Here is an 11,473-nt window from a genome sequence, read left to right as displayed (position 1 = left end):
TTCACTCGGTGCACGATAGACGCTCTCTGTTTAGTTTTGTTGTGGTGTCGTGAGCGGGCTCTGTCGTTCACAGGCGGAGGAGGAGTGGGGGGTGAGGAGGTGATTTGTCAGGGTTAGAGCTCGTAAGTGTGCCAACCACACTCTCCCCGCGTCAAGTGATTCGAATTTTCTGAGCCAGAAACAGCAACAGGGAGTGGGGGGAGTTAATAGCAAACACACGCAAGGCAACCTTTGCCGGGCACGCGTGAGACGGCAAGTTTTGTTTTGAGTTGCGCTGGGGAATGTACCAGGGGTCGAGCGAAGTTCCTGGACCCACTTCAAGCAGCAGAGACTCGAGGCAGCAGGGCACGGATGAGCATCGATACCCTTCGGCGGTCGGAATGGGTGGTCCCAATGTTGTCATCACGAGCCGGGTAAGACGTCTTTGAGATCTCGTTCAGTGGTCGTCTTTTTTTATCCTTATTCTTCTTATTCTGTCTCCAGGTCGTCGGTGTTTCTGTACTCGAACTTGTGTGTGTACTACAAGCACGTCTTGTCTGTATGCTACGAAGAGAAGGGTCGTTACCCGAAACGTCGCCCGTTGTATACTGTTTTAATGTGTCGGGGCAGTGTTATTGAATAGTGTTTGGGGGTTTTTATTGTTGTTGTTGGTTTTTAGGTGCCACTGCCAACGCAGTATCGCAACAAAACGTGTTCAGTTCGTGATGAAAGACATAGTCGGGTGAGGCGGCCTTCATCCAGCAGTGGATTTACCATGGCTGATGATGATATTAGTGGTGATGAATGGTAGTGGATGTGTAACGCTTCCCGTAACTGACTGAAATCGTAAAAAAAAAACATCGACGCAAAACTCGCTACCTTAAAATAGACGTGCATCGTAGGCTAACGTTTCGGGCGATGGGCCTTATTTAGCGCCAGGAGATGCGCCGCATTAGCATGACTCATTGTGTCACTCGCAATGCTCTTAAATACACTCGTCACGTCAGCAGTTGCCGGAGGGCTCTCTTAATCGCAGCTTCAAAAAAACTTTGTTTATAACCTAAGGTGTCGTCTAACTCCTGTCAAAACACACGCGCACGTTATATAACGTTAGATGGGTGGGATGATCGCTTGGCAGAGGCGACTACCAGTAAACGTTTTACTAACTCCTCTGCGAGAGGCTTTTCCTACTTATGTCGGGTGTCACTTAAAAAAAAAACACACAAGTGGTGTCGCTTTATCGGCCACGTCGCGGAGTGATGATGGTGTGTTTTCCTCGTAGCTTTGTTGACACACAGTATCTCTCACTCTCTCTCTGCTACTGCTGCTGGCCCAGTGCCGCTCAAGCTTTGCGCATAGTTGGAACATGCTCGAAGACGCGGCCGCCGATGTTTTCTGTGCTGTTGCTATTTCACTTGCGAGAAAACCCCCACGGCACCCAAGTTGAATCGTTCTCCCGCGGCAGAGGGACGAGCTCTCGCCAGTATTTAAAACACCGCGCTCACCGTTTCACGACAGTACTGGCAGTCACCACCACCGCCAAGACTCATCACGTCTTAGCCTGCCCGAGCGCAGTGAATTCGCTCGGCAGTTTTGGGGGGGGGTCTTCCTACCCCCTCCTCCTAGAGACACTCACTCGCTTATCGATAATTTAGGAATCGCCCACAGTGCGACCACTGCTACCACCGGTCCTGTCATTTACGTTTTGAGTGTTTATGTGCTTGATGGAAGTCTCTCTGCACGTCTGTGGGTCTCTGTGTGTGTGTCGATGGGTCGATTCGTAAATCAATGGGCATCTATGTGATTTTATGGGTGTCTGTGCGTCTATGGGTCTATCTGTGTGTCGATGGGTCTCTATTGTGTGTCGATGGGTCCGTGTGTGCGTCGATGAGCGTATACGTGAGTTTACGGGCATCTGCTCCTCGATGGGTATCTGTGTGTGTGTGTCATTGGGTCTCTATGCGTGTCGATGGATCTCTGTGTAACGATGGCTGTCTATGTAACGATGGGTATTTGTCCATCTGTTAACTCGCCCTCCCGTACAATAGAGAGATTATCCCTGCAATAACGGTTACCCCCCCCACCCTTCTCTCTTTCTGTCTGCTTTTCTCTTAGGGTTTCAGCAGCGGAGGCAGTGGCGACGCTGGCGCTTCTGGCTGGGCGCCCAGCAGTGGGGGTCGTAGGGGTGCACCCCCTTACAGCCGGGCCGGGAGGCGTGGGGGGCGGCCATCCAGGGATGAGATGGTAAGAGCGACTGACTCGCACGTGCTGCACGCATACAACTTGAAATGTTCACGACCGGGTCGTTCGCTCATTTCTTTAATTCAATGTGGGGTTTTTTTTTTTAGTAAAAACTCACCCCCACGTCGCAATGGTTGACGGTGTAAATACAACTAAGGTAGTCGTAGCTATAAAATGAAGACGCATGCAAAAAATAGCAAAATGAGAGGACGTATTCAAGGAAAAGCTAAAAGGAAAAAATGAGTCTTGCAGAGTTTCCTGAACTGTTTAGTGCAATGCCTCGACTGATCGATTTCACGTCGATTGTAAGAGTCCTTTATACCGGTTTCTTTAGTTGGTATGTGGCGTAACCCCGACGGTGCAGCCTCTGGAGGCCGCTAAATTCACGAAGGCGTTTTAATTGGAATCGCGATGTCCAGCACGCTCTCTTTGACTCTTGTCGTTTGCCGTTAGCCGTGGCCTCGGAGTCGAACCCAGATGGCCGGGTTCGTACTTCGTAGTGGGGTGCGCTAACCACTACGCCAACGCTCCCCATAGCAAACGCACACCTTCACATAAACATACGCAGCTACATGCATACAGTACAAAAGACAAAGATATCCCGTATAGCCTTGAACAAACTGCTGGGGCAAGTGCTGTTAGCGAGTAAAACCTACGAACTCCAGCGCAGTACACAGAGGCGGGGGTGGTTTGCCACACCTTTGTCTCCCCAGTGCTCCTATTTAGACACTGCTCATTTTAGGCTGAGTCGACCTAGGGGGTGGGCCAACACCGGTTCAGATATTCAACACCGCACACATAACGTGACATGGGCATTACAGTACAGAGGAGGGGCACCTTTTATTGCTGTAACCGCATCCTGGGCATAAGACGCACACTTGTGTACAAACGTAACCCAGCCAGCCGTGACCGAGCCCCGTTTATTAGATCCGCAGATCAAACTGGATCGCCTGCTTGCCCCGACTTATTGTTTGACATGGCAAACAAACAAACACCGTGCCGCATACGACGCGGCGGTCGTGAATGGTCGTGAATGTAGAAGCGCCGCCGCTGTGCAACCGGTTAGTCATGCAGCGAGCCGTGGGCACGCTGGTAGCCCTGCGATCGACAGGAACTGTCGTTGGTAGATGGTGCCGCTTACACACGCAATCGTACCCGCGCCTCCGATTAGCACGGTCGGCTACGTACGGTGCGAAAGAAGTTCAACGTGCGTACGTACATTGTACGGCGAAGTGGTCCATCGGTAGCGTGTCCGCCCGCTTGTTGCAGAGGTTCGCGGTTCGAATCCAGCCCTGGTTAATACTGCGGTTGCACATCAACCCCAGAATACCGTCACGTGCCGGCACGTTTCCACCACCGCATCGGTTTTCGCCGCTGTGCCGTACGGCTGTCCGTCACGCGTGTCCGGGATGTCTGGCACTGTGTCGGACGTTTTGTCTGACGTTTCGATCTCCACATGCTGGGAGATTCTCCCAGGGTTTGAATTCTGGCAGACACGTGGAACGAAATGTTAGACGATATGCGGCACGTTCGAAAAACACATCGCTGTGGATTTAATTGTCCACCTATTGTGGACTAAGAAGGGCCGATGGGGAAACAGGTCTGGGACCTGACATAGGACGAACTGGTTCGGCCGTCAATGGCTGGGTCTCGGACCAAAGGCTTTTTCGATCGCTCTTTGTATTTATGTCTTGGCAGTAAATAAATAAATAAAACGCTTCTTTCCTGTAGTACATTGATGGAAGAGTTCCACGGTGGTCTGACAGTCATCACAGCAACCTGTCAAGCCAAACACATTTATGTCACTGTCTTGACAAATAAATACAATTTATCCGTCGTTATTGTTGTTGCAAATCAGCCAGTTGTGGCAGATCTCTGATTTGGCCACTTCACTGGCCAAAACTTGTCAAGCCGCTCGACCATTCGGCATTTGCCAACCGCCGAGCGGGACGCCGAGGTTGCGATCCGGGTCGTTGAAATCGACCTCGGTCAACGTGGCCCCAGCTGAAATTGTTCGCTAACCCCCGCCGCGTCGTCCGTCTCTCTCTCCCTTCTCACGCAGCTCAACCCGGAGGAGGAGGAGAGGAGGATTGTCCGTCGGGAACGCAACCGGCAGGCCGCTGCCAAGTGTCGGAACCGGCGACGGGAACTCACGGACCAGCTGGAGGAGGTGAGGAGGAGGTCTCTGCTGCTCGTAGCGTAAGCTGCCGCTGCGGCCTTTGTTGTTGAAGGCCTGGGGCCTCTCTCTGTCTCCCTCGTGCTCATTTAAGGCCGAGTCAACCTAGGTGAGGCACAGGTCAGATTCGTGTCCCAATCGAATCCGACGTTGTGTGTGTCAGTTAGTATCGTAGAGCAGAGTGCGAAGGGAGGAGTCCTTGAAAGAATAGTCTTTATTTGCGTTACTCGTTACAGAATCAGAATATTTATACAGTTGGGGCGGGTCAGAACGTTATGACAACAAATATTACAAAAACACCATAAGAGTGCCAAGTATAGGTACGCTAAACAAATCACACGAAAAATGTATGTACAAATAAAACGAAACTCGTTTTTTTATCTTGCCATGTGAAGCCCATTGCCCTATCAACTTAGTTTTCAGAAGCCACCTGGCCACAAATGATAGCTTAACGAAATTGATTCGTCATAATGAAAATGTATAGTAGCCAAATACTCTAAATAATGTAAGTGCTGGGGCAGGAAAGGGATTGCAAAACCCTAACCCGGACTCGCCCCCACCTTCGTTTTCCCCCACAGGAGACGGCCGAACTCCTTCAGCAGCAGGAGCTGATCAAGTCCGAGGTGGACAAACTGCGCCAGGTGAAGGACCAGCTGGAGCTCGTCCTCGCGACACACGAGCACTCGTGCATGCTCGTGCCGTCACGGGACGACCAGAACGTTCCGTCGTCATCCCCCTCCTACCTGGCCGCGACCGCCTCCTCGTCAATGTCATCGTCGTCGGCATCTTCTGCGGCGGTGGTGGCAGCGATGGCAGTGGCACCTTTGGCCACCGTCCCCCAAGTCCCATCGATAACGGTGACATCATCGACATCGTCATCGTCGCTGCTGCCACCGCCCATCCCCTACTCCTTCGACGGGGCGTTCGCGACTCGGGCTGGCGGTGTGGCCACCACGCAACGGCAGCAGCAGCAGCAGCTGCGACTGCCCACGTCCTACATGGACGCGACGGCCAGCGAATTCGCAGCCTTCCCCGACCTGCTCGAGTGCCTCAACACGCCGGTGGTGACCACCACGCCGGGCGGGGGGGGCCCCCCCTCGCTCATGTTCACCTACCCCAGCGTAGCCGGGCCCGAGATGCAGACGGCTACCACCACGGCCGCCTCCACCGCCGCCGCCACCACCACCGGCACGTCGTGCTCAACGGCCTCCACCAGCTGCGGCTGGGCCCAGCGGCTGAGCAGCAGCAGCAGCAGCACCGACCTGGACGTGCTGCTGTCCCCCACGCTGCTGTCCCTCTGAGAAGAAGAGTGACGCGTGTGCGTGTACGTCTGTGTGCTTGCTGTCCACGTTGTGGGGAGCGGTAGCGTAGCGGTTAGCGCGCTGCGCTACGAACCCGTCGACCCGAGTTCGAATCCCACTCGCGGATAATCGACACCGGTGGCGATTATCTGAACTAGTCCTGGGCCTCCTCTCCAAGGTCGACTCGGCCTCAAATGAGGACCTGGTGCGGTGTGTAAACAACGCCACTGGGGAGACAAAGGCGGCCGGGCGTGGTGTTGGTCACCCACTCCCTTGTTTACCGTGCCGGCCTTCATAGGTGCTCGCGAACAGCACTTGCCCCAACAGTGTGTTAAGGCTATAGGGGGGATCTATACGGGGCATTGTTGTCTTTGTTTGCCCACGTGTATCTGTCCCGTGGCCTTAAAGTGCACATGGCCTGGCACAAGCACTTAGTGGCGAACGGCGGTTGTTGTTGTCCACGTGGGCCATCTTAATTTGTGTACGATAACATCGACTAGGCGTACGGCGTTTGCGAGGTGTGCTCTTGGACAGCGTAAAAAAAAAAATCTTGATCGTCGTTCTCGCCATCGTAGTTTCCGCCGTGCTGATGGAATTGTCGTTGTTGTTGGCGTTTCGCTCACCGGGCTGCGGGGAGCTTCAGTAGCAATGTGTGCGCAGGGCGTCAACGTGACGGAGACGTAGCGGTGGAGACGATGGCAGCTTTCCGTTCGAGCTGCTTGCTCGGCTTTCGCAACATGTTTTATTTAGTTGTACAAGTTGGAGCGTCGTGAAGATGTGAATTTCCCAAAACTTTATTATTTCTTTCTTACATTGGGCACTTGGTTGAGAGGACGCTCCTGATATTTCTGCCAGCGCTCGAGGTTGTTTGTTGGCAGAGTGTTGCTCTTCAGATCCCCTGCACCGTCGTGTGGGTCCCAACGCAGTTGCACCGCCTGCGTACTCTGTTGGGCTACGCCGCCGTTGGCGATGATGCCGACGGAGGGTGTGTTCGTGATGGTGTTGCATTTTATTTATTTCGGCACGTTTGTCGTTCGTGCGCTGTATGCTGCCAGGTGATGCTCGCGACGGTGCCTGTCGGTTTGTGTTCGAGCCTCGAGAGTTAATCGTTTGTGCTGAGCGCGCCTGTATTATCTTGGACTTGCAGTTACCTGCGTGGGCTCGCGTACCTGCGTAATTCTGGAGAGCTACCACCCGTAATATTTGAGTAACGGCAGCGAAATGCCTGCAGATATTTTACAGAGATTTTTATATATTCCCCCCCCCTCATCACCCCCCCCCCAAAAAAAACTACTTTAAACCAAAGATTTATTGCAGCTTGTTAGTATATATATGAAATATATATGTGCACGTGAACTTTATCAAAGAAAATAATATATTAGACATAAGAGAGAATATAAATTATATTTGAAAGGAAAAGATTTTACGTATACTATTTTATTATGCTACTGGTTGGCACGTAGTGTTGAACACTATTTGCCGCATGCTGTGATTACTGAAACCCGTGGAAAGAAAAATGCCCTTTTCTCACGGGTTTGTCTTTAAGAGGGGACTGTCGGGACTGGCTGGAACCATTCGCGTTAAATGGCACATGGCAATTTGCCCCCCAAAGTCATCAGTTGGTGAAAGGCGTGTGGGAGGGGGGGGGATGCAATAAAATAACGAGTGAAGGGTGAACCAAACGCTTTAAAAAAAAAGGGGGGGGGGCGCTTGGTTAGAGGCTGGGATGGGGGCATTAATTGGAGATTGATTTTTAGCTGGAAACTTTGACCCGGATAATGCATCCAGACCCGCGACACCATGTCCAGTATGAACCCCTCGCTGTGGCTACGAGCTACGTGCCACCACCTCTCAAAATTTGTTGCCAGCGACTTGGGAAATATTTGGTGAGAAATGTCAGGCCTGGTCGGAGATTCGTAAGTGTTTGGTTCACTGGTGTGGTTAGTGGAGGTGTTTTGCGTCTGGATGGCGAGTTGGGTGGCAATAGGTACCCAGGGATCTAGCAAATTATTGTGTTACTTGTGTTCTCCGCTTTAAGTATTGTATAGTTTTGCATCGAACTTGGACCCATTTCTGTCAGAGAGGGCCCTTGCTTTTTAAACATCAGGCAGTTCACGTACCTGTCAACCCCTTATCAGTGCCTACCCTATTACAGACCTTATTGGTCACCCCGTGCCCTTATAAATTTCAACGTTCATCCTACAAAGTACCATCACGTGGGAGACACAAATAGACCCGTATTTCAACGGCTGTACGCTGTCTGGACCTGATCTCAATTTCCCTGTACAAGAATGCAGGTAGACCGTATGTATGGGTTGACAGGTATGAGTTCACCAGCATTTGGCTTAATTTGCTTATATTAAACCAATGCTGCTGAAAAGACGCACTCCCAACAGGGATGTATGGTCAATGGGATGTTAAATATATATACACAAAGTACTTTAATATTTATTTCATGCGGAGAGGATATATGGTAAGGAGATATGAAACGTCTGCCCAGTTATTTCAAAGCCTATGTCCTGGCCAATTTCAGTTGCCCACTCGCCCGGCTGCCCCGACGATGACCATTGGCCCCAAGTATCCATGCGAATTGCCGTGTGATCACGGGAGTTTCCTGTGCGCGCCAACTGCCCCGACGATAAGTGACACCGACTGTAAGCTGTTGAGCGATGTAGCAGATGAGTCATTGCTGGCCCGCGTGTAGTTTACAATTTGCTCCGAGGCCAAGGCCAGTTGACACGGTATCGTGATCTATTTAATATATATTTTTTTGTGAGCATAAGCTTTCGTAAGAGTGAAGGCATATATTTGAAGAAGAGCATTATTTTTGTACCACGTTATACGGATATATAGTATTGTCTTCGTCTGATGAAATAAACAATGTTATTTGTAAAACTTTACCGGATGCCCCCTGGTGTTTTTTCACCGTCATTGCCGTAATGCTCGTCATTCCTCCAGGGTTTTTCATGCTGTGACATTCCACCAGCACCACAGGAACGTGAAGGCAGGATGTGATGATGATGGCGAGCATGATGATCATCTGCATCATTAAACACCTCCTTTGAAAGCTGCATCCCTGTGCCGGAGGAAGTGCTGATGATGGAGCCACTGGGAGGCATGTTCCAGTTACTAAAAGCCGAACTTGAATTTGACCAAGTAACGCCAACTGAGCTATTCGCATCTTTTTTAGAAGCGACCTGGCCACAAATGATAGCTCAACGAAGTGGCTAGTAATTTGGAAATTTACAGCCGCCACGTACTCGAAACGCATGTTTCTGAATGTGGAGGGGAAAACCGGAGGTCCCGGGGAAATGTTCACGCGACCATGGAGAGAGAGCCATACAATCTCTAAATAAACAGCAGGCGTCCGCCTCGGGATGGAACCCCCCACGACCTTCTGTATCTCAGGCGAGGGAGTTAACATCTCCCTCAGGTGAGCACTTCATCACATTCCAGCACGGGGCATCGCCTGACAATGGGAAACCCCGGGGTGGACTTTGTAGCCTCGGGAACATAGGGTGGAGCGGTGGCGCAGTGGTTAACGCGCTGCATCCCCTGAATGCTGCCACCTGAGTTCAATTCCCAGTCACGACTAACGCCGGTAGTCGAGTCATATCTGAACCGTTCCTGGAATTCCCCTCTTCAATAACCAGCAATAAGCCAGGGCGGTGAAGTATGGTCAACACAACCTACGTGACCAAACGGCATGGGGAGGTCTTCATCCAGCCGCGGATTCATCGAGGGACCGTACGACAATACGAAACATCCACCACGCGTGCCGACAGTGGGTCAAAGGGCTTGCTTGGTTCGCGCTGGGGGGAAAAAAAACTCTAAATCAAAACATGACTCGGCCAAAGGCAAGCTGCATTGCGCAATACCAGGGAGAGGCTGCGTCGTCGTCGGCTCCACGTGGCTTTTACGACGCGGTGACCACGTGAAATAAACAAATAAATGAACAAACAAACGGATGCAGTTAATTTCCAATACCGTACAGGAAAGCATGGATGAATCAGTCTCAATTATATTGTTTCCATGAGCGTCCAGCATTGCGATGTTTGGACAGTTTTTTCCTTACAGAACAAGATTGTTCATTTACCCGCAGCGAAAGTTGAAAGAATGGGCCAAGTTTCCTGAATCTGTCCGCGTCTGTCCACCCGGCAGTTATAAATGGGCACAACCACGGTGACTCGATCGGCAGAACGCGTATGATGGTGGTGGTGGGGTAAATTGTGGGTACCCCAAACGCGCGGAACAACGTGCCAAAAATACTCCCCAGAGCTCCGTCTCGAGTCATACAATAGCCGTGGTTCGCCACTAAGTGGCGGTGACGTCCCCACGGCGCTTGTGCCAAGCTAGGTGCACGCCTATAGGGTGAAGGCCCTTCCACCAGCAGTGCCGTCAGCAGGTGATTGCACTGCTGCGCTTTAAAAGCTGCACCTAACATCAGTGGCGAGGGAAACCTCACCGAGTCTCAAGATCCACTTTTTTTCAGGAGGGACCTGCCACATTCGGATATTTGGCCAATTCCTCGCATTTTGGAGGAAACGCGACTTATCGTTATCATCATCAGCCATGATCAATCTACTGCTGGACTAATGCCTCTCCACGCCGCCTAAATCTCCCGCGATCATGCGATGTCCATGATTGAAAATCTAAGGAGTCGATTTCATCGCTCGATCTCCAAACTGAAAATAATCTTTGGACGGCATTCCATCTCCTTGGCTGTCATTCCGCCGGTATTCTTGTTTGTCCGCCCATCACCCGTTCCAGTGACGTGTCCTAACCCAAGCACACTCACTTAATTGCAATGATCTCATGAACCAGCGTATCACGTTCTCTATAATCCGCGTGTTAAAACTGGAATTCCAACAGACGATCTGTACGTTTCGTTTTTTGTGACTTATACTCCCAATATGTTGCACTCCTATCGGCTTTTGTATTCTCTGTTGTTGTAACTTTCTGACCCGCCCCTGCTGGATATCTGTGAAAAAGAGCTTCATAGCTCATCGGATTCCTCCAGGAATAAATATTATGATTTTGATACACCCCATCGCGGGACATTGATGTGAATATAACACTCAAAAGCTTCAAAATAGGGACACCACAACGGGCTCAAGAACCTACTTGCTGTACCGCCACAGCTGTCAGCATGATGCGGGTTTGGAAGTCAAACGCTCTTTGCATGATCCACCCACCACGCCTTCGAGAGAGATGGCTGCGTGATGAATCACGGGCATGCGCTGCTACCACGCCCGGATATTGAGATTCCAGATTTCTGCCGCTTACATCAGCGAGTGGGCAACGCAACGCAGCGGATTTGGGACGGTCGCAACTTGTGATGCCGCGTACGTGGTTTTAACCACGTGACACGTGGAGGGTAAACGCGGACATCATAATCTTTAAAAAAAAAAATCAGAATCTATATTTAGACTGGAAGAATACGACGAGGCGATGCGCTCTTTATCACGTGCCCTGGAGCACATTAAGGGGAAGTGAAACTTTCAGGGAAGTTGACAAGGGTCATCCGTTTAGTACGTACGCATGGAGGGGGGAGGGGGGTTAACCTAAATGCGTACGCTTGCGTGTGGGGGGTCTACTGGCAATGTGCGTACGCATAGGACACGGGAGGGGGGGGGGGTGAAGCCTCGATAATAATTTGTCTACGTTGGACTTCAAATGAGTTAGATAGTCCGGCGGTGGACTATCTGTTTGTTTAAACACGTTAATATTATTAATCCTAGATCGTTTCTGCGTGTATTAAATATCGGTCGTTCTA

General features: G+C 51.0%; 1 protein-coding gene across 1 annotated transcript; it reads left to right on the top strand.

The window, feature by feature from the left end:
- The first annotated feature begins 17 nt into the window (after positions 1–17).
- On the top strand, positions 18–8,597 carry LOC144729767 (uncharacterized). The gene is made up of 4 exons (XM_078610240.1): positions 18–413; positions 2,095–2,223; positions 4,283–4,390; positions 4,975–8,597. Exons 1-4 carry the CDS (start codon positions 282–284, stop codon positions 5,695–5,697), a joined length of 1,092 nt encoding a protein of 363 aa, XP_078466366.1. The 5' UTR covers positions 18–281; the 3' UTR covers positions 5,698–8,597.
- Positions 8,598–11,473: the final 2,876 nt, after the last annotated feature.

The sequence above is a fragment of the Lampetra planeri genome, chromosome 33, assembly GCF_965212315.1.
Source record: "Lampetra planeri chromosome 33, kcLamPlan1.2.h2, whole genome shotgun sequence".
In the NCBI taxonomy this organism is placed as follows: Eukaryota; Metazoa; Chordata; class Hyperoartia; order Petromyzontiformes; family Petromyzontidae; genus Lampetra; species Lampetra planeri.
The sequence above is the reverse complement of the archived record's forward strand: the minus strand, read 5'-3'. Positions and strand labels throughout refer to the sequence as shown.

Coding starts and splice junctions, on each gene's coding strand:
- LOC144729767 (XM_078610240.1), top strand. CDS start 282: ATGTACCAGGGGTCGAGCGAAGTTCCTGGACCCACTTCAAGCAGCAGA. Junction 414..2,094: donor ATGTTGTCATCACGAGCCGG/GTAAGACGTCTT, acceptor CTTTTCTCTTAG/GGTTTCAGCAGCGGAGGCAG. Junction 4,391..4,974: donor TCACGGACCAGCTGGAGGAG/GTGAGGAGGAGG, acceptor TTTCCCCCACAG/GAGACGGCCGAACTCCTTCA.